Source organism: Podarcis vaucheri (assembly GCF_965113315.1).
Source record: "Podarcis vaucheri genome assembly, chromosome: 15".
NCBI classification, from domain to species: Eukaryota; Metazoa; Chordata; class Lepidosauria; order Squamata; family Lacertidae; genus Podarcis; species Podarcis vaucheri.
In genome coordinates, this window is record NC_138753.1 from 2509362 (window position 1) to 2528234 (window position 18873).

Below are 18873 nucleotides of genomic sequence, written 5' to 3' on the forward strand. Positions count from 1 at the left end.
TTCTCAAAATAAAAATTTATTCAGTAACAAGAACGTTGAATCCGCACCCTGAAAACGCAGTAGTTCACATTTAAAAACAGCCGAACACCTTTGTCGGGCAAAAGTCTATGGTACAAGCCACTCTTGGGTGGGTGGAGAGCAAAGGTCAAGGGGCAGGGGGAGGATATGTAAAAAAGAAAAGAAAAGAAGACCAGCAATAAAACGAGGTGTTTCTCCCCAAGACATTGCAGGAGGGCTCCAAATTTGTGAAAGACACCCACAGCCACAATCACCGTAGGAAAGGGCTGTGTTTAGAGAGAGAGATGGATCAAGACAAGAGGCCACAACACTCTTGCCAAATTCCATGACCGGAAGTGGCTGAGAAAGCTTTAAAGACAGCTCCCCCACCCCCCAAAAAAGGCACCAAGGCCTGCTATCAGTGCGAAACATGGATATTTGGATTCCACAACAGGGCTTGCTATTCCAGTAGGCACAGCCCATTTCAACAGCCAGAGTTTAACCTGGGCTGGGAAATCAAGAAAGCGGCAGGTGTGTGTGTGTGGGTCTCCCCTGTTTGGTGGCCTCCTTTGAGGTTTGAAGGGATATTCCCCAACACAAGCCATTGGGGGGGGGAGGAGCATCACTCCAAAGGGGGCAGCTAATGGCGACTTGGAGAGTTAAGCAGAGTTATTCCCCCCACCTTTAGCCCTTTGGCTCTGGACAAGCGTGTCGAGATGGCAACTTTTTGTGGATGGGGGAGAGATCCATCCAAGGCTGAGTTGTTTGGTTGGGGGGCAGAAGGGGGAGGAAAAAGCAAAGCCCCCAGAAAGGGGAGAGGCATCGAAAGAAGACATAACTCCCATCCTGCCAATTTAAAGAAAATAAACAAAAGGAGTGGTGGTTTGCCAGTTTCGCGGTTTAGGGTGAAATCATTCTCTTAGAAGCCAGGTGGGTTTGACACACACACAGAGAAAGAGAGAGCCAGCTGACACTGGGAGATACGGGGAAGGGGATAAAGACTCAGCTGAAGGCATGGTACAGAAAATATTATATATATTTATATAGATCTGTTTTGTCCACATACAGAATCAGCAAGGACCCAAAACACACACACACACTCACACTCACAGAAACACCCACCCAGATCTCCACACCCCTCTCTTTGTGCAAGGCTCAACAAAAGCTCACAGTAGACAGCTAGGTCAAAGAGCTGGAAACTGGGAGAGGGGAGAGTTGCTGCTGAGATGATGCTGAACATTTTTGACATTCAAAGGGCAACATCCCCCCCAAAAAAAAAATGGGGGGGGGAGAAAGAGGGGAAGACGCCCTGAAAGAAAACATTAACTTTATACATTGGAGTAAGAATGAAAATGCCCCTTTTCTTCTAAAACAGAGAAACAAACAAACAGCCATGCTTTGAACCAGTGGTATAGTTGTTTTTCTTCCCACAAGCAGATCTGCATACAGAAGAACAAAACTCGCCAACAGCTACGATGCATTTCAGCAATCCAGTTTTGATAAACGTGGCAGTTTGGGATCGGTCACGGAGTGCAAAGTTGAAGAGCAGGGGTTTAATATTAAGAGGGGGACAGAGATGGGGGGATACCCCCCCAACAACAAAACCCCTGGCAGAGATGAGATAGAAGGCACAGATTTGGCTTCCGGAAGAGGCCTCAATGCCAACCCTGGATTCTGAAAGCAATGGAAGGTAAAATAGTTCCTAGTCCGACTTGGGGCTCTGGCAGAGAAGTCATCAGAAAGACACTTCACAAAATCCCGATTTCCGGGAGAACTGCTCAGCAAAAGATCAGGGCAAAACATCTTATGCTTACAGCACCCTCCGTTTTGCAAAGTTCACAAGAGGCCTGGACCTGCAGTGGGGAAAGGGGACGAGGAAGAGGAAGTCTAAGAGGGAGGCAGGCACACACTCCTCAACACCCCTGTGAGGTCTGAAAAAAATAAAGTAAATCCGCCTGGAATTTAGTCACAGACGATTCTCTCACATTTGAGAAGCATCCATCTTTTCTGAGGCTTAAAAAAAGAATCAAGGCAAATGTCAACATGCAGTGATGATAGCAGCCACTTTACACTTTGGAAGGGATATTTGACTGGCAACAAGTTCCCCCGGCTAGTTTTAGGGGTCTCCTTTCTCTCTTACCTGCAGGAAAAGTACGCCCCCCCCCAAAAAAAAATCTTTTCATGATATTCTCCTATACTGCAGCATTCACCTGCCTGCCTGCCTGGCAGCTGTTCTCCTAAGAGAAGGTGTTAAAACGGCCTACTTCTTTCTCATTAGGAAGCAGAGTTATTATTCTATTCCTGCAAAGATTCCTGGGTGCATCAGAAGATGGGAGGTGTCAAAAGACTTCTCCATAAAAACATGGAAATTTAGAGACGCTAGTTTGGGACCACAGTTTGACACACGAGGTCTTGGCACAGCACAGAACTCGGCACAACTGGGGCGTGTTATTGAGGACATTTAAAAAACCCGAAACCCTGATCTCCAGAAAAAATATAACGTAACGGCACACATGTGTGCGCAAGACGGGGAGTGCATTGGTGCGCAGTGCCAACAGATGTCCTTGCTAAAACACCGGACAGCTGTGCCTTGTAGACAACGCATTGGGAACAAGAGGATCATGCAAGCTGAAGGTTTTCTTTGCTTTTCAGAGAGAGAGAAACATGCATACATTTGGCACAAGCTGACAGAAATAATCACCTTTTAAAGAAAGAAATAACGGAAGAGAGGCAAGTGTCAGAGAAAAGGGAAAAGGAGTTAAGCCTGTTCCAGAAAGTATTTGCAGATTTGCCACTGGTTAACCGCAGAGAAAACAATGTTAAATAGGCAAATCCATTTTCCAGTTTGCAGAAGAGATGCCACATCGCCCCTTTCCTCTGGGACCAAAATGAAAAGATGCCGCTGCCCCCCCCCAATGAGTTATCTACATGAGCACTGTTATGTACAATGTAAGAGACACAAGCCTTTCCGCAAGAAGCGTCAGGGAATGATGGAGAAGAAGACAAAGGGTGGGGGTATATATTTGTATAAACTAGTCAGCTTCCGGATTGTATCAGAGCAGGGAGAGAAGGCCAGGCAATTTCAGGACTGGGGAAGGAGGATGAAGGGGAACCAAAAAGGGGGGCTGGGGTGGAAGAGGAGAAAGGAAACAGATGATATGGCCATATTCTTGAAAAGGCCCACAGCTTTATTCAAGTAATGAAAGGGTTAAACCCCTAAAAAAGAATGAAGTTTGTTTTAAGAGAACACCCCTCACTCCCAGTGGTCTTCCTTTCCCTCCTAACTGTCTTCCTTTCTTCCTTCTGCAACCACATCTCCCACAAAATCTGTAATTCTTTTAAAACAATAAAAGCGCATCTTTCTTTTGGCCCAATGAAAGAGAGCATTTCAAATATTTCTCTTCCCTTCTCTCTTTTGTTTTAAAGGAGGGGTGTTCTTTTAAGACCAAAAAATAAAAAATTTAAATGTTGAGGTTTGTTAAGGGTTTAAAACATTTTTTTTTTAAAATTAAGGGGAAAAAATTGTGATCTTGCAGTCATTTGCACAGGGGGTGGGATGGGGAGAACCATGAAAACCAGCCACCTCAAAACCCACATGCAACAGAAACAGTAAAAATAACGAACATATAAAAATTAAACCAATAAAGTGCATGTTTCAATATATATTACATCTGCCCCATTTGGAGAAAACACGACGAGGGTGTTGCAAAATAAGTCAAGTTGTTGTGGGGGGAGGAGAGGGGGGAGAGAGAGAGGGCTGGAGTTCACATGGTGTTGTACAATGGGTTGGTTGTTCGTTTCCTGTCATTTGCCTTTCTCAGCCTTCTGGGCGGTCGAGTTCTACCATGCTGGGGCCGGGGGAGCACAGCCAACCAGTGGGGCGGGTGGGGCGTTGTCGCCAGCCCTGGCAGCGGGGCCTCTGGGGGGCTAGTCAATTTCGCACCCGGAAGCTGCTGGGCTAGGCTGAACTCTTTGGCATACTGCGCCAGAGGCCTCTCCACGGGGCTGCTGAGGGCGATGGACTCGGCCGCCATCTTGAGCTGTTCGACAAAATGCGCCGTGGGCTGGGGGGCGGGCAACGACGACGGGGCAGGTTCTGGCGTTGGCAAAGCTAGGCCGCCCTGCGAGAGTGCTTCCCCGCGGCCGGAGGGGCCCCGGAGTGATTCCAGAGCGGCTGGCCTGGCGCTGGAAGGGAAGGGGTTCCCCGAGGGCAAGTCGTCTTTTGACAAGTTCAGGCCGCCCAGCTTTGCCAGTGACGCTGAGCGCTTCATCTGAGAAGGGAGCGTGAGGCCTGCTTGCTGGATCCGGGCCTCAAGGTCCTTTGCCCACTGCCTCACAGTGTCCCCCCTCAGGTCTCTGATGCTGTCACTGCTGGAGCTGTGAGGAAGGCCGCAGCGAAGGAGAGGTGTGGCAGCAGCCTCCACAGTGTTGGCACCCATGCCCACCTTATGAGCGCGTAGGTCATAGTCCTCTGGGCTCCAGTGTGTCAAAGCGCCCTCGCTCCTCCGGCGCAGAGCACCTCCCCTCTCCTCAAAGGCAAACTGTCCGTTGCCAGCATATCCCCCCAGAGGGGCTGGCTCAGGGTCGGTGCTTGTGCTGTCCTGAGTGACCCCCTGCAAGCAAACAAAGGGCTGGCGACTGGAGGGCGGCGGAGGGGGGCACCTTGCCCGACTCGCAGGAGGAGAGGTGCGCATGTCGGCCGGCCCTCTGACAGCATCTTCCCCAGGGCTACCCAAGGTAAAAATGGCCTTCTTAAAGTCTTTGCTCTCTGGCTCGGAAGGCCCCGGCTTGGGCAAGGCTCCCGGGGGTTTCTGGGAAAACAAAGCAGCGTTGCAGTTTTCGTCCACCGCCAACGAGGTGGTGGCCATCTTGCTTTCCTCCGAGTCATCTCGTGTGTGGCCCCTTTCCAGCCCAGTGGGGCTGGGCAACCTGACCGCGTGGGTGTACTCTATGATTTCAATCCTTTTTGGAAGCAGAAGGCCAGGGGCAGGAAGGCTGTCCGGGATTTCCAGAGAAACCACCAAGCGGTGCTCTCTGGCCAACCCCTCCAGCTCTGCCAACAGGCCATCTCGTGGGGGAGAAGACGCCGGCGGCATTTCGGGGGGCTGTTCCAAACCAGCCCCAGTCTCTGCGCCCCCAGCTCTTGAGGCTACCTTCTCCCCAGAGAACTGGGCCGGCTCGTGAGATGGCTCTTCGTGCTTCCCCTTCGCCGCGGGGTCAGTTACTGCTGAGGATTCGATCCTGGAATTCTTCCGGATGGGTAGCAGGACAACAGGGGTAGAGTGTTGCAGCTCCTGCTCTTGCCGCAGGCGCTCCTCAAACTCCAGGGTGGCACGCCGTACTGATCCAGGACACCATTTGGGCCCGGGGTTCGGATGGCCCTCCGCAGAGTCTTCTCCCGAATTGCTGCCGTCTTCTACATCCAGCTTACAAGAAGGCACCGGCTGGGCTGAAGCGACTTCTCGTTCCGGTTTCAAAGGCTCGCTAGCCGCCTCCTTCGGGACCGAGCCACTGCCTTCGCCCGGCTCAGCTTTTCGAGGCTTGCTTTCCCAGGCTGACTCGGCAGGGAGCTCATGGACCGTGTTTCTCTTCGACACCAGGACTGGATTGTTCAAGGCGTCCGTCTTCGCCTGTCCCTGCCCTGTCCCCTGGCGGATCGATTCGATCTCGGTGATGATGTCTTTCACAGAGATGGCGTTTTCAGAGTGAGAACGAGTCAGGCCACCCGAATGGCTCGGTTCAGAGAGCTTTAAATTTAAGAGAGAAAAAGAATGGGTTAGAATTTTACAAATAAAATGCTCCCCAACTTTCAGCAAGCGTTTTGACAAAATATTCTGTAGTTCACCACCTTTCTAACTTGGAGGGGGAAACAAATGGCATGGGATTCTCAGGGTAGGGCCCAACTTCCATCGCTGCGTCTCCAGGGCTCCTCACCCTGCTGGCTGCCACATTCAGAAGCCTCACAATGCCCCATTCAAAGTCATTCTGGATATCTTAAAACTTGGCACGACAGTAGCATGAGGAATTGGGGAGAGCACTGCTGAGTTCTGTGACCTGCCCCCCTCCAAGATCCCCCTACTTCAATGGCCTCTGAGTGGGTCACTTCGCCTTAGTTCCAGCCCCATAAATATTCTGATCTTTCCTGCCACTGTTCCGATGTCGTTTGCTTCCTCACCCCCCTCTTGCACTCCCAATATTCAACTCTTCTGGCAGGGGCTCCTATTTTCAAAACACACAGCAGAAAAGCACCGCCCGCCTCGCGTACCTTCAGCCGCTCCTCCTCCACTGAGGACCCCTCGGACGGCTGCGGCGAGTTGTCCGAGGAGTTGCTTCCTTGAGCATCTTCTGTGGGGTTGGAGGGCGACAGCTCCAGCCCCGACACTTTGGAGAGACCGTTCCTCCCGCCCCCCTGATCCTCCGTCCTGGAGTGGGAACAAGTCCGTGGCCGGCTGTCCTGAGAGAGCTCCACAAACTTCTCCAAGGCGCTGAAGAAGTCGATCCGGTCGGCGCCAAAGTCCGCCTCCTCCGGCAAGGAGGTCACAGGAGGGGGGCTGGGTGAGTTGTGGTTGGAGATGTCCTGCAAGCAAGACTCCAGCTCTTCCATGGGCACCAGGTGGATGTTCCCGTCTCCTTGCTTGAGGGCGTCCTTCTCCAAGTCGTCCACTGCCAAGTCCGGGAACTCTGCCGCTGCCCCCAAGGCCTCTCGCTGCTGTAGCAAGGCATCCGAGGCATTGCAATTATCCAGGGGGAACTTTGAGTCGTCCAAGCAGCAGCCGGAGGAGCACCCGTTGATGTTGTTCAAGTTCAGCTTGTCCTCCATCTGCTCAGTATTGAAGTCTCTCGTGGTGATCTCCAGCTGCACCACCCGCTCAATGCTGCACAAGTTCCCGGCGGCATCGGCGCCCAGATGGCACAAGTGTTCCGTGTGCGGACCGGCGGTCATGGGCCCAGGAGACATGGGCACGTGGTGGTGGCCACAGGAGGTCTTGCTCTCCGAGATCTGGTCCGCCGATGTGGTGATCTCCTTCTTGCTCACCTCCATCCCAGACTTGCCCATGGGCTCGTGGTGGTCGGAGAGGTCGCTGTCGGAGTGCGAGCGCCACAGCTTGTTGTGCCGCTGCTTACTGCGGGGAAGGAGATAGGGGGAGAGAATCAGCACTGGGTTCGAAAGCCGCTCAGACAAAAGGCACAAAGGGGAAAAGGCAGCATGGGGAGTTCGCGAGAGAGGAGGGAAGCGCTGCGTTTGAGATGGGGTTAGCCCGCGATCGGCTCTCCTGGTCTCCCCAAACAACCAGAGTTCTGTCCCAAAGAATGAAGGGGCCTCATTGAATTATGCAAATTGCCAGTGTTGACTCACTCTGTGCAAAAGCAGGGACACCTGTTGAGCTGGGAAGAGGACTCTGGAGAACAGCTGGTCCCCTGCCGCTGACAGCACCCTTCCTGGAAGCAGAGCCAGGACTCAAGAGTCATGCGATTCCACTGTATCATACAAATCAACAGTGTCTATTAAAGGGAGGGGGTCCTCAGGGCTGGGGGCTGAATGCGGCCCTGCAGCCCTCTCCATCTGGCCTTCAGGACTCTCCCCAGGCCATCCAGCCTTACTGCCCCTGCTTGGCAGTCCCCTCCTTGAGTGTTTCTGCCTGACAGGAAAAGTGCCCTTGAACTCTGATGATGGACAGAGGACCAGACTTGCACAATTCTGTTGGAACAGCTCTCAAGCTCTAATATAGACTATTGGGTTGGGATCCAGGAGGAGGGAGGTTGTTTTTTTTGCCCTGCAAAGGGGATCTGCAACCACAATGCTCAAGTCAGGCGCTTGCCGTCTCTGGTCAGATGCTGGTTTTGTTCCTGCTCGGCCACCTGTTCCCAGAATCGTGCCGCTGCCACCGGGGACACGGAGGGCAGCTCTCTTCCAGGGAACAAAAACATGTTGTTGCAGCTGATGAGAAGAAGGGCAGCAGCCTGGCTGCTGAGGGTGTTTTGTGCCGTCTGCTCTACAACTTATAAGCTCTGGCCCCTAGAGGGAGCACGGACTCCGTCCAAAGCCAGAGATCCAGGGACGCTGCTTCCGTCTTCCTCTTCTCGCTACAAGCTGTGCTCCAGAGATGGTAGCAGCCCTCCTGACATAGCCATGCGAAAGGTGACCGAGGGGAGGCGTGTCAAGCAGGCCGCACTCCTCCAAGGCTCACCACCAGTATGTGGCATGTTCTGAGGGGCACAAGGATCGGGATCACTTCCATGTGATTCAACTTTCAACTGTGGCAGGGTTGTTGAGAAACACCGAAGTTATAAATATCCAGGGCTTTAGAGTCAGAAGTAAAGGCAAATAAGGGGAGTTGATAGAAGTACATGCAATGTTTTCTCCCTCTCCCATAATACCAGAACTTGGGAACATCAGACAAAAGGATTCAGGACAGAGAAAAGGATGGAATTATTCACACAGTGCGTCTGAGAGGTCCGGAGAGCAGCAACACGAGAACGGGGCCTTTTCTGAAGTGGCTCCCCATTTGTGGAGTTCTCTTCCCAAGAGAGGTTTGCCTGGCACCTTCATTATGTACCTTTAGGCACCAGACCAAAGCATTCCTCTTCAACCAGACCTTGGGCTGATTTGACATTCCGTGCCCTTTTAAAATGGTTTCTTTGGGGAGATTATTGGGTTGTTTTTGTTTTTATAATGCATTTTCTGATTTTATTTTGTGACCACAGGTACACAAATTTAATTAATTATAATACCACCAGCATGGATGGCTTTTAAAGGGGCTTAGACAAATTTTTGGGACGATAAGGCTATCAAATGTTACTAGCCAAGGTGGCTACAATCTGCTTCTACCGTGGGAGGCACTATGCCTCTGAATATGCTGAGAATCACAAATGGGATGACTGTTGCTGTTTCGCTCAGCTCCTGCTTTGGGGCTTCCCGTCAGGACACCTGGCTGGTCACTGCCAGAAGAGGATGCTCGGCTGCATGAGTCACCGGTCTGACCCAGCAGCCAGTCTATTGTGAAGTTCTTGTTAGGTTTCTAAGGAAATCCCCGCAACTTGCGCAGGGGAAAAAAGAGACAGGGAGTTTTGGGAGGAAGGTTCAAGAGAATAGGAGCAGGATCTTGCTAGTGGGAGGGAATGTGGCTTGACAGGGCACCAAAGCAGTTGCTGCTGGAAAACCCCCTGGCCCCACAGCCCACTCTCACACCCTGGCAAAGGTGTAACCCAAGAACCACAACCTTCCCTGCACAGTCAGGCTCTGAAACCCAAGAGCCAATCATATGAATGTGAATCAGCAATGGTAAACAAGGCCGCAAGGCAGGGGTCAAGAAGGTTTCTACAGTACTTCTAGCTGCTGGTCAACAGCTGCTCATTGTAATGGCTACATACTGCCTGCCGTATAAGAGCACAATTATATTTACAATAATTACCATTTGTGTGCTCAAAGCAGCCTCTACAATCTGCAACAACCTGACCTGCGCTTCTTGAGAACTAAAGCATGCATGTACACCCCACACGGGTCATGAATACTGATAAATGACATATTAAATCCTTAAAGAACCCCAAAACACAATATTCCACTCTTGCAGATTTGTGACTGAATTACTGTGGAGGCAGCTGATGACTTTCTGCATGTATTGGCCTTAAATTATGGCTGCTAATCTTTTTAATTGATTTTGTTTTTTTTTCCTGTAAACCACTTTTGAGGGTTGTTTATAATACAATCACACATTTTGTGAAATAAACAAATAAACTTTGATTATCACTTGCTGGGGAACATGAGTTGGGGGGTGGAGAGACTGCTTTGGGGGGCTTCGCACAGGGGCATCAGGCTGGCCGCTGGGAGAACAGGATGTCGGACTTGGTGGGTCTTTGGTAAATATCCACAAGTCAGGTTCCTCTACGCTATTTACATTTGTGGTTTGAAGGCAGCGTCCCCTGTTCGCTATTTAGATTACAAGGAAACATCCCTGGGAAGGTGACCCGGAAACTACAACTAATCCAGAATGCAGCAGCTAGACTGGTGATTGGGAGCGGCTGCCGAGACCACATAACACCGGTCTTGAAAGACCTACACTGGCTCCCAGTACGTTTCAGAGCACAATTCAAAGTGTTGGCGCTGACCTTTAAAGCCCTAAAAGGCCTTGGTTTACCTGAAGGAGCATCTCCACCTCCATCGTTCTGCCCGGACACTGAGATCCAGCGCCGAGGGCCTTCTGGCAGTTCCCTCACTGCGAAAAGCCAATTAGCAGGCAGAGGGCCTTCTCGGTGGTGGCACCTGCCCTGTGGAACGCCCTCCCACCAGATGTCAAAGAGAAGAACAACTACGAAACTTTTAAAAGACACTTGAAGGCAGCCCTGTTTAGGGAAGCTTTTAATGTTTAATAGGTTATTGTATTTTAGTGTTCTGTTGGAAGCCGCCGAGAGTGGCTGGGGAAACCCAGCCAGATGGGCGGGGTATAAATAATAAATTATTATTATTAGGAATGGTGTTTGCCCAAATACTGCCACACCTAACCATTATGCCATGCCAACACCTCCTTGATGTCAATGATTTGGAGAGGAAACATCCACCTGCTGTTTTTGTTTTTTTGGGGTGGTGGGGGGAAAGGGCCTTAAGAACATAAGAAGAGCCTGCTGGATCAGGCCAGTAGCCCATCTAGTCCAGCATCCTGTTCTCATAGTAGCCAACCAGATGCCTGTGGAAAACCCACAAGCAGGATTCAAGAACACGAGCAACACTCTCCCCTCCTGTGGTTTCCAGCAGCTGGTATTCAGAAGCATTTCTGCCTGTGGAGGCACAATTTAGACATCGGTAGCCCTCCCCTCTGCCTCTTGGAGCAAATTTGACATCGCCTAATACAGATTTCAAAAGCACATGTTAATAAACCCCTTTGTCCCGATCAGGATCCCGTCATAAAATTGCTCAGGAAAACTTTGGTGAGCCTCGGAACTACTCGTTTTCTATGCCTCAGCCGCAGGGTGCAATAGGGAGATAAGCTTTTATTAGAACGTTTAGTCCTACTAAGAGTAGACCCACTGAACAGAACAGGCACAACTGATTGTGGCCCATTAACTCCAACAGGCCTACTCTTGAGTAGAGCGTAGCTGGATGCATCTCAAGGATCCCAGGCCTGTTTTGCAGGCTTGTCGCAAGGATCACGGCCGAGATAACTGTGAGCAAAGAGCTTTGAATGTTTGAAATGTGGTTTATAGCAACTACCAAGTATTGGGGTTTTGTTAGTTTGTTTTGGATGGGATTCTGCGATGGGCCCTGTAGAGTCTGCATTGCAAGCACCTCCCAAACATTCAGAAGTTTGGGTCGGTGCAGATAACCTGCTGCTAGCCGCTCCCCCTGCTTGCCATGTGCCACCCCAACACACACACACACACACACACACACACACACACACACACACACACACTTTTCAAAAGGCCCGACATCCACAGCAAAGCCACCTGGTAACCACGTGGCCGTGAGCTGGGATCCCTCTGGCAGGACAAGCCGTCTCTCTCTCTTTCCGCTCTCTGGAGGTCACCCAAGGACACACATGTGTACAGTTGGAAGGGGGGGGGGAGGAAAACACAGACACATGACATATTGAGACATCTTTTCCCAATCAGATGATGGGGGTCTCTCGTTACAAAAACAACCCCTTCGGTTTTGCATAAGAAAAGGAACTTGAGAAGGTGGGGAAGGGGAAGCTGGGGGAATCTGCAACACATAAACAAACAAACACACAGGCCCCTCGAAAGCCAGCCAGAAAGCAAAGTTGTTTTGCTGTTTCGGGGAAACAGGTTGTGGGGGAAACACACACACACACACACACGCACACGCACACACACACAGTACACACAGCTAAAAAGCTTTTTAAAAGGATGACCTAAATTTTAATTCATTCCTGCTGGGGTCCCCCCCCTGCCCCCATCGATTTCAATGACCAACAGTTCTTACTGACTTTGTTTTCATCACAACTGATTTCACTGCATCCCAACGTATTTTTTTGGCAATTTATCCCATTTTAAAAAATGCTTTGATTTCTCCTCACTTTTTTTTGCAGAAAAGGGGGGGGGGGTAAAAAGATACTCAGCTAAGCTAAAAACTATGCGTTTGTGCTCTTCCAAAATGCCCCCTCTTTTTTTACACACATACACACAGAGAGTGCGCACTAATGCAGCTCCAAAAGTTTCCTGAACTTTGCATCGAAGAGAGCAAGGATTTATATCATTTCTGTGTGTGAAAGCTGAAATTCAGAAGAAGCCAGACGCTGGCATTCCATGAAACACCCTCTGGCTCCCAGTTGCCCATTGTCAGGGACGCTGAGGTGCTGTCTTGTCTGTTTCGGACTCACCTGGCCAGGAGGATGCCCTGATACTCCTCTAGCTGCCGCATGAAGCTGGGGTTGGGCTTGGTGACGGTCCGGCGCTCCTTCACATAGTCGTAGGCCCGGTCGAGGTTCCAGCCGTACTCCTTCATGGCGTAGGCAATCACCGTGGAGGCCGACCGGCTGACCCCCATTTTGCAGTGAACCAGGCACTTGGATCCGTTCTTCCTGCAAGACGATCAAGGGAAAGGGAGGGAGAGAGAGGAGGGTTACCCAAGTTCCCAACAGAGTCATCACTCAAACAGCTTTGCTGGGGAGAGAGTGTTTCACAGGCGGCATCAATAAATGCCATATATATCTCAAGACCTTGCAAAGCTGGTGCCCTCCTGATGTTGTGGACCAAAGCTCACCTCAGACCAGTTTGGCAATATGTGGTGTGTGTGCATACATACACACAATATGTATCTGTATCTCTCTCCACGGGTCATCAGAGTAGATCCTCTGAAACTGGCAGGCCTCATTCACACTCGCACATTTAGACAAGTTCATGGAGACAAGGGCTATGGGTGGATATTAGCTCCACAGTCAGAGGCAGTGATGCTTCAGAATCCCAGTCGCTCTTATGCTCAGGTCCTGCTTACTGGCTTCCCACAATGGGCATCTGGTCGGCCCAGTAAGAACAGGAGGCTGGATTCAATGGCCCCCCTTTCACCTGATCCAGAAAGCTCATCTCATTCTTATTTAAGGGTTCTGAGAGCTGTTAAGAGGAAACACCCCCCCACACACATCCCAATTCTCCTCCCGGAGCTACAATTCCCATTCTTCCCTATGAACAGGGATTGATCGTCAAACCGCTCTGGAAATTGTAGCTCCGTGCAGGGAAATCGGGGGCCTCCTAACAACTCTCAGCGCCCTCAACAAACTACAGCCCCCAGGATTCTTTGGGGGGAGCCACGGCAGTTTAACGGGGCATCAAAGTGCTTTAACTGTAAAGGTTGCGCGGATGCCCGACTATCGTCTTCCAAAGCAACTACTCTATTCCGAACTTAAAAATGGAAAGTGTAATGCTGGTGGTCAACAAAAGAGGTTCAAAGACTCTCTCAAGGCAAATCTAAAAAAATGCAGTATAAACACTGACAACTTGGAAGCACTGGCCTGCGAGTACTCCAGTTGGAGAACAGCCAAAAGGTGTCATGGGCTTTGAAGACACTCAAACTCAGGATGAAAGGGAGAAACGTGCTAAGAGGAAGGCACCTTTGGCTAACCACTGTGATGAACTCCCACCCGGAAACCCATGCCCCCACTGTGGAAGGACGTGTGGGTCCAGAATTGGCCTCCACAGTCACGGACTCACTTTTAAAATCCTGTTTACGGAAGACAATCTTACTCGGCTACAAGTGATCACCAAAGAAGAATACTGTAAGTCTAGCGGTGGATACAACCCAGTATCTTTAGCTATAGGCCCACATGCTATATGGATGCGGACATGCTTTTAATATTAAGATAAAAAGGGAACTTGCTTTGCTTTGGAGATGAATTTGTAGGTGTCGTTCCAGTAAGCCAGGAGATCTGTTGCCTCCTCGTCGTAAACACGGATGTTGTGGTACTCAAAGACGCCAGGGAAGAAGTTGTCGATTTCTCGGGTGACGTTCAGAATGTACCGCACTCTGAAGCCAAAAGGGCAATAAGGCTGGTTAGACACACACACACCCCACACACACAGTTGTGTTTCCAAAACAAGGGACAAAGTGGACAAGAAAGAACTCCTTGAGGTTTAGCAAAATAAAGAAAATAAAAACCAGGGGTGAAGAGATTCCTTTCCACCCCTAAGAAATGTCTAAGAATCATAGAATGGTAGAGTCAAAGAGACCCCCAAGGGTAATCTAATCCCCACCTTCACAGCTCATAAATCACCAACACACGGCCATCGGACCCCTGACTGTTGTTCTGGTCCACAGCAGCCAACATGGGACCCTACAGATGTTGATGGACTTCCAATTCCCAGCAGCCCCTACAAGCAGCATGGTCAAATGCCAGGGATGATGGGAGTCGGATTTCAGCAGCACATGGAGGGCTGTGGGTCCGCTGCCGAAGGGTTAAAGTGATAGAGCTGATTCCTGGAGTGGCAAGACAGGCCACAGAGAAGGAAATGGCTCCCAAACTGAGTCCTCCCAGATGGGCAATGGATGCTGTAGGGCACCACTTTGGCTATCCCTGCCTTGGTCTGAAGACACCCCCCCCCCTCAAGCAACCAAGTGGAACTGGGGGGCCGTCACTGGTTTTTTGCTCTCTGCTGGGTGGGATGAAGGACATTTCACGTTCTGGGACTTACCCTCTATTCTGCAGATCTTCCAGATTGGAGGCATTCCACTCTGAACCCTACGCAAAGGGAGAAGACAGGGTGGGGGAAATCAAATCACGTCAAGAACACAGCAGGGTGTACAAATAGAGCAGGGGGTGGGGGGGGGGTGGAGTGCACAGTATTGGGCAAAGGACCCAGGGCTCCTGGCTGGGAAACGGGAGTGTCAGAAAAGGGTAAGGGAACCCCAGAAGAGACCTGATAGATCAGGCCAATGGCTCAACTAGTCCAGAATCCTGTTCTCAAAGTGGCCAACCAGAAGCCCCAATGGGAAAATGGCAAGCAGGACCGGACTCCTCTTGCCTCCTGCGGTCACTGCCTCTGACTGTGGAGGGCAGAGAAGAGCCATTCTGGCCAGCAGCTATCAATAGCCCTCCTCTCCTCCACGAATTTGTCCGATCGTCTTTCAAAGCCATCCAAGTTGGCCTCCTTCAGCAGGGAGTTCCACAGTTCAACTAGCTGCTGCGCACAAAAAGGACTTTCTTTTCTTCCAACATTCAGCTTTGTTGGATCGCCGGGGGCTCTCGCGTTACAAGAGAAGAGGGGGAACATTCCTCTATACACTTTTGATTCCGCCGAGAGAGTCAGGGCTGAAAAGGTGAGCTGTCTTCTTACGTAAAACTGCTGACTGATGCCTGGCCTGTGCATCCGGCCAGAGGAGGGAGGGTGGGAAAAGCCCCAGAGCTGCTGACTCATCAGCCGGCGCAGCCTCGCGAGACGTGCCTTGGCACCGGGCGAGCTCAAACATTTCAGTAGCCCAGTGTTTACACAGCTTGAAAAGAGGAGGAGGACCCTTTGGTTGGGGATATCACATGCTTCCACCCAGAGCATCGCCATCCCGGGCTTTACTGGAAGCAGAATCCCACCTGCCAGACCTGAATAAGCCTTTCCTGTGTTTGTTCTCAAGCTTTCCCGGGGCACCTTTGTTCCTGTTGTTTTCTCCCAGAATAGGGGCGTGGGCAGGACGCTCCGGTAACCTCAGAAATTCCAGGCCCCAGGATGGCGAGAAGGATTCAGGGATATACCAAACATCTGCCTTGCAGGAGATGGTTCGCCTGCACTCTCTACTCTCTCTAGGGTCTTTTCGGTTTGCTTATGTAATAAATGTACCGTACTTAACAACTTAAATGCATGTACAGTGGTACCTCAGGTTAAGAACTTAATTCGTTCCGGAGGTCCGTTCTTAACCTGACGCTAATGGGGCCTCCCGCTGCCGCCGTGCCACTGGTGCATGATTTCTGTTCTTATCCTGAAGCAAAGTTCTTAACCCGAGGTACTACAGTGGTACCTCAGGTTACATATGCTTCAGGTTACAGACTCCGCTAACCCAGAAATATTACCTCGGGTTAAGAACTTTGCTTCAGGATGAGAACAGAAATCGTGCTCCGGCAGCAGGAGGCCCCTTTAGCTAAAGTGGTGCTTCAGGTTAAGAACAGTTTCAGGTTAAGAACAGACCTCTGGAACGAATTAAGTTCTTAACCCAAGGTACCACTGTATTTCTGAGTTAGTGGAGTCTGTAACCTGAAGCGTCTGTAACCCGAGGTACCACTGTACTCGCTCCCACAGTAGGCAGTCCCCATCCCCCCAATCTCATTGCATTAGAACTCGTAGACATCCAATGAAGCTGAATGTTGGAAGATTCAGGACAGGTAAAAGAAAGGACTTCCTTCGTGCAGTGCACAGTTAAACTGTGGAACTCCCTCTCACAGGATGGCTTTAAAAGAGGATTAGACAAATTCATGGCGGGAGCGAAGGTTATCAATGGCTGCCAGCCACAACAGCCATGCTCTGCCTCCACTGTTGGAGATGGCTGTGCCTCGGACTACCAGCTTCTGGAAGCCACGGGAGGGGAGTGTTGTTCTCATGCTCAGATCCTGCTTCCTGCCTTCATCCAAGCATCTGGCTGGCCCCTGCGAGAGGAGGATGCAAGACTAGATGGGCCATTGGCCTGATCTTCTTACGTGACATCTCAGTCTCTATAAATAAGAGCCGGTTTCTGCAACTCTGGCTAAGCTTAATTGTGATGGAGCAGTGAGAAGGAAGGAAGAAGCATTTTATTTTATTTTATTTTATTTTATTGAGAGCCAGTGTGGTGTAGTGGTTAAGAGCGGTGGACTCGTAATCTGGGGAACCGGGTTCGTGTCTCCGCTCCTCCACATGCAGCTGCTGGGTGACCTTGGAGCAGTCACACTTCTCTGAAGTCTCTCAGCCCCACTCACCTCACAGAGTGTTTGTTGTGGGGGAGGAAGGGAAAGGAGAATGTTAGCCGCTTTGAGACTCCTTAAAGGGAGTGAAAGGCGGGATATCAATTCCAAACTCTTCTTATTTTCAATTTATATTATTGTGCTCCAGCGTAATCTGCATCGACTGCACCCCAGATTTAAGTGTATTTGCATATGGGGGGAGCTATTGGGTGGTTGTTTTTATTCTTATTATGTATTTTGTGGTTTTATATCTTGATTTTACTCTGTGAACCGCCCTGAGACCCCAGGTATAGGGCAGTATATAAATTCAACGAAGAAGGAGGAGGAGGAGGAGGCGGAGATGGAGATGGTGGTCTGTATGGCAGAGCAGATGGGGGGCGTTCTAAGAGAGTGGGGATAACAGCAGGTAAAGTTGAGCAGCTTGTGAGCAATCCTAGCGGCCACATGCCAAAACACTTACCAGGAAGACGTGGTCAAAGATCTGTGTGGGGCTGTCCATCTGGCCCAAGATGACGATCATCTCGTTATCAATGAACTCCTTAAACTCCCGCAAGTTGCAGGCCATCTGCATCTCCAGCTCCGTGCGGATCTTGGGGAGGAGAGAGGAGGAAGAGGCTGCCTTTGAGACGGTGCATTGTTACATCGCTCAAACACCCACCCTGGGGGGTAGCAGTACCCTTCAGCTGACCCCCCACCTCCCTTCTCTTATGGCCCCAGGAGAAAGGGCCAGGGATTCTTTAGCTGTGATTTCTCGGTGACCCTTCGAGTACTTTTCCAATTGTAAAATTCTATGAAATTTGCCTGGAATCAAACAAAACATTTAAGGAGCAGCCAGACTCACAGAAGACAAAAGACGCAAGAGTCAAGGGTTGGGTCAGAATTCCAACAGCAAGAAGGTCAGACCCCCAGGCTCTCAAAAGCTGTAAAAAGGCAGCAATTGGTCTTTGGATTCCTTCTCTCTCCAGCAGTAGGGCTTGTCATTTTAAACAGTGAAACCTTTTTTGTGTGTGCAAAATTCTTCACTTAAAATACGTTTTTGGGTGTAAGGAATTCAAATATGCTGGGTTTTTTTGTGACCGGACAACATTTAGCTTGCTAAGTCTACGTTTGATGAAGAAGCACACAAACTACTTTTGGAAAACCAAATAATTTTAATTTTGGCTTCTGAAAATGTCAGGTAATGCTAAAGAATAATTAATATATAATATAATTGCAAGTACTTGGCAATCATTTTTAATGACTTCTATGCCATTTTGCACATATTCCACCTACCAAGCAAAACTAAATTATGTTATTTTAACCTAACTGACTTTTGAATTGCCAAGCCATGTTGCAAGCTTTTAGCACCCCTCATTTTTGGGATTTCAAAGTTGAAAGATTCAACATGCCCCACTCCAGCTGGCAGCTCTGAATGGGGAATAGGACTGAAGGATGTGGTTGCAGCAACCAGGTGTCCCTCCCCCTGAGAAAACCCCATTCAGCCTTCCCTGCCCTCTTTAGCAATCGGGGGGGGGGGGGCAGCCCACCAGCCTCCTTTTCCTCACCTCCTTGGATGTGATGTTCTCCAAATCTTTCTGCATCATGATTTCCCTCAGCTTGGTCTTTATGAGACGTTCTGTGCGTTCCCGTTCCGTTGGGCTGCAGGGGCATGGGGAGAAATGGAAGAAAAAATAAGTTTCAGAAGTCTTTTGGGCAGGTGGGGGCACTGTACACATTGGCTTCAAGACAAAAAGCCCCCTTCCCTCCGACTGCCTCTGTGGGAGAGCTGCGAAGCCAGGCTCACACCATCGGCTCTGCTGAAAGCTCCTCCTTCCCCTGGTGAATCTAGGAACAACTGTTCAGAAATAGGGGTCTGAGTTTTGTCCTTTCCCCTTGTGTGCCATGTCTTTTTTTAATTGTGAGCCTGCGGGTCGGGACCGTCTTGTTTTGACTGTATGTAAGTTAGCCCGGGTGCCGTTTTGGCCAAAGAGCAGGGTAATAAAAACAAACAAGTCTAGTTCTCAAG

At 50.2% G+C, this 18873-nt stretch overlaps 1 protein-coding gene across 6 annotated transcripts in view; it reads right to left on the minus strand.

The window, feature by feature from the left end:
* SSH2 (slingshot protein phosphatase 2) overlaps positions 1-18873 on the minus strand; it is a 113328-nt gene continuing 94455 nt past the window's right edge. For 4 of the 6 annotated variants that reach the window (XM_082201662.1, XM_082201661.1, XM_082201658.1 and 1 more), the window contains 7 exons: positions 18413-18506; positions 17329-17457; positions 14638-14684; positions 13822-13972; positions 12333-12529; positions 6263-7121; positions 1-5744 (listed from right to left, as the gene is read on the minus strand). In XM_082201662.1, the coding sequence (XP_082057788.1) occupies positions 3762-5744; positions 6263-7121; positions 12333-12529; positions 13822-13972; positions 14638-14684; positions 17329-17457; positions 18413-18506 (3460 nt within the window). In that variant the 3' untranslated portion in view covers positions 1-3761. Of the gene's footprint in view, positions 5745-6262; positions 7122-12332; positions 12534-13821; positions 13973-14637; positions 14685-17328; positions 17458-18412; positions 18507-18873 lie in introns of all 6 variants that reach the window. The other 2 variants (XM_082201660.1, XM_082201659.1) reach the window with 2 other exon arrangements.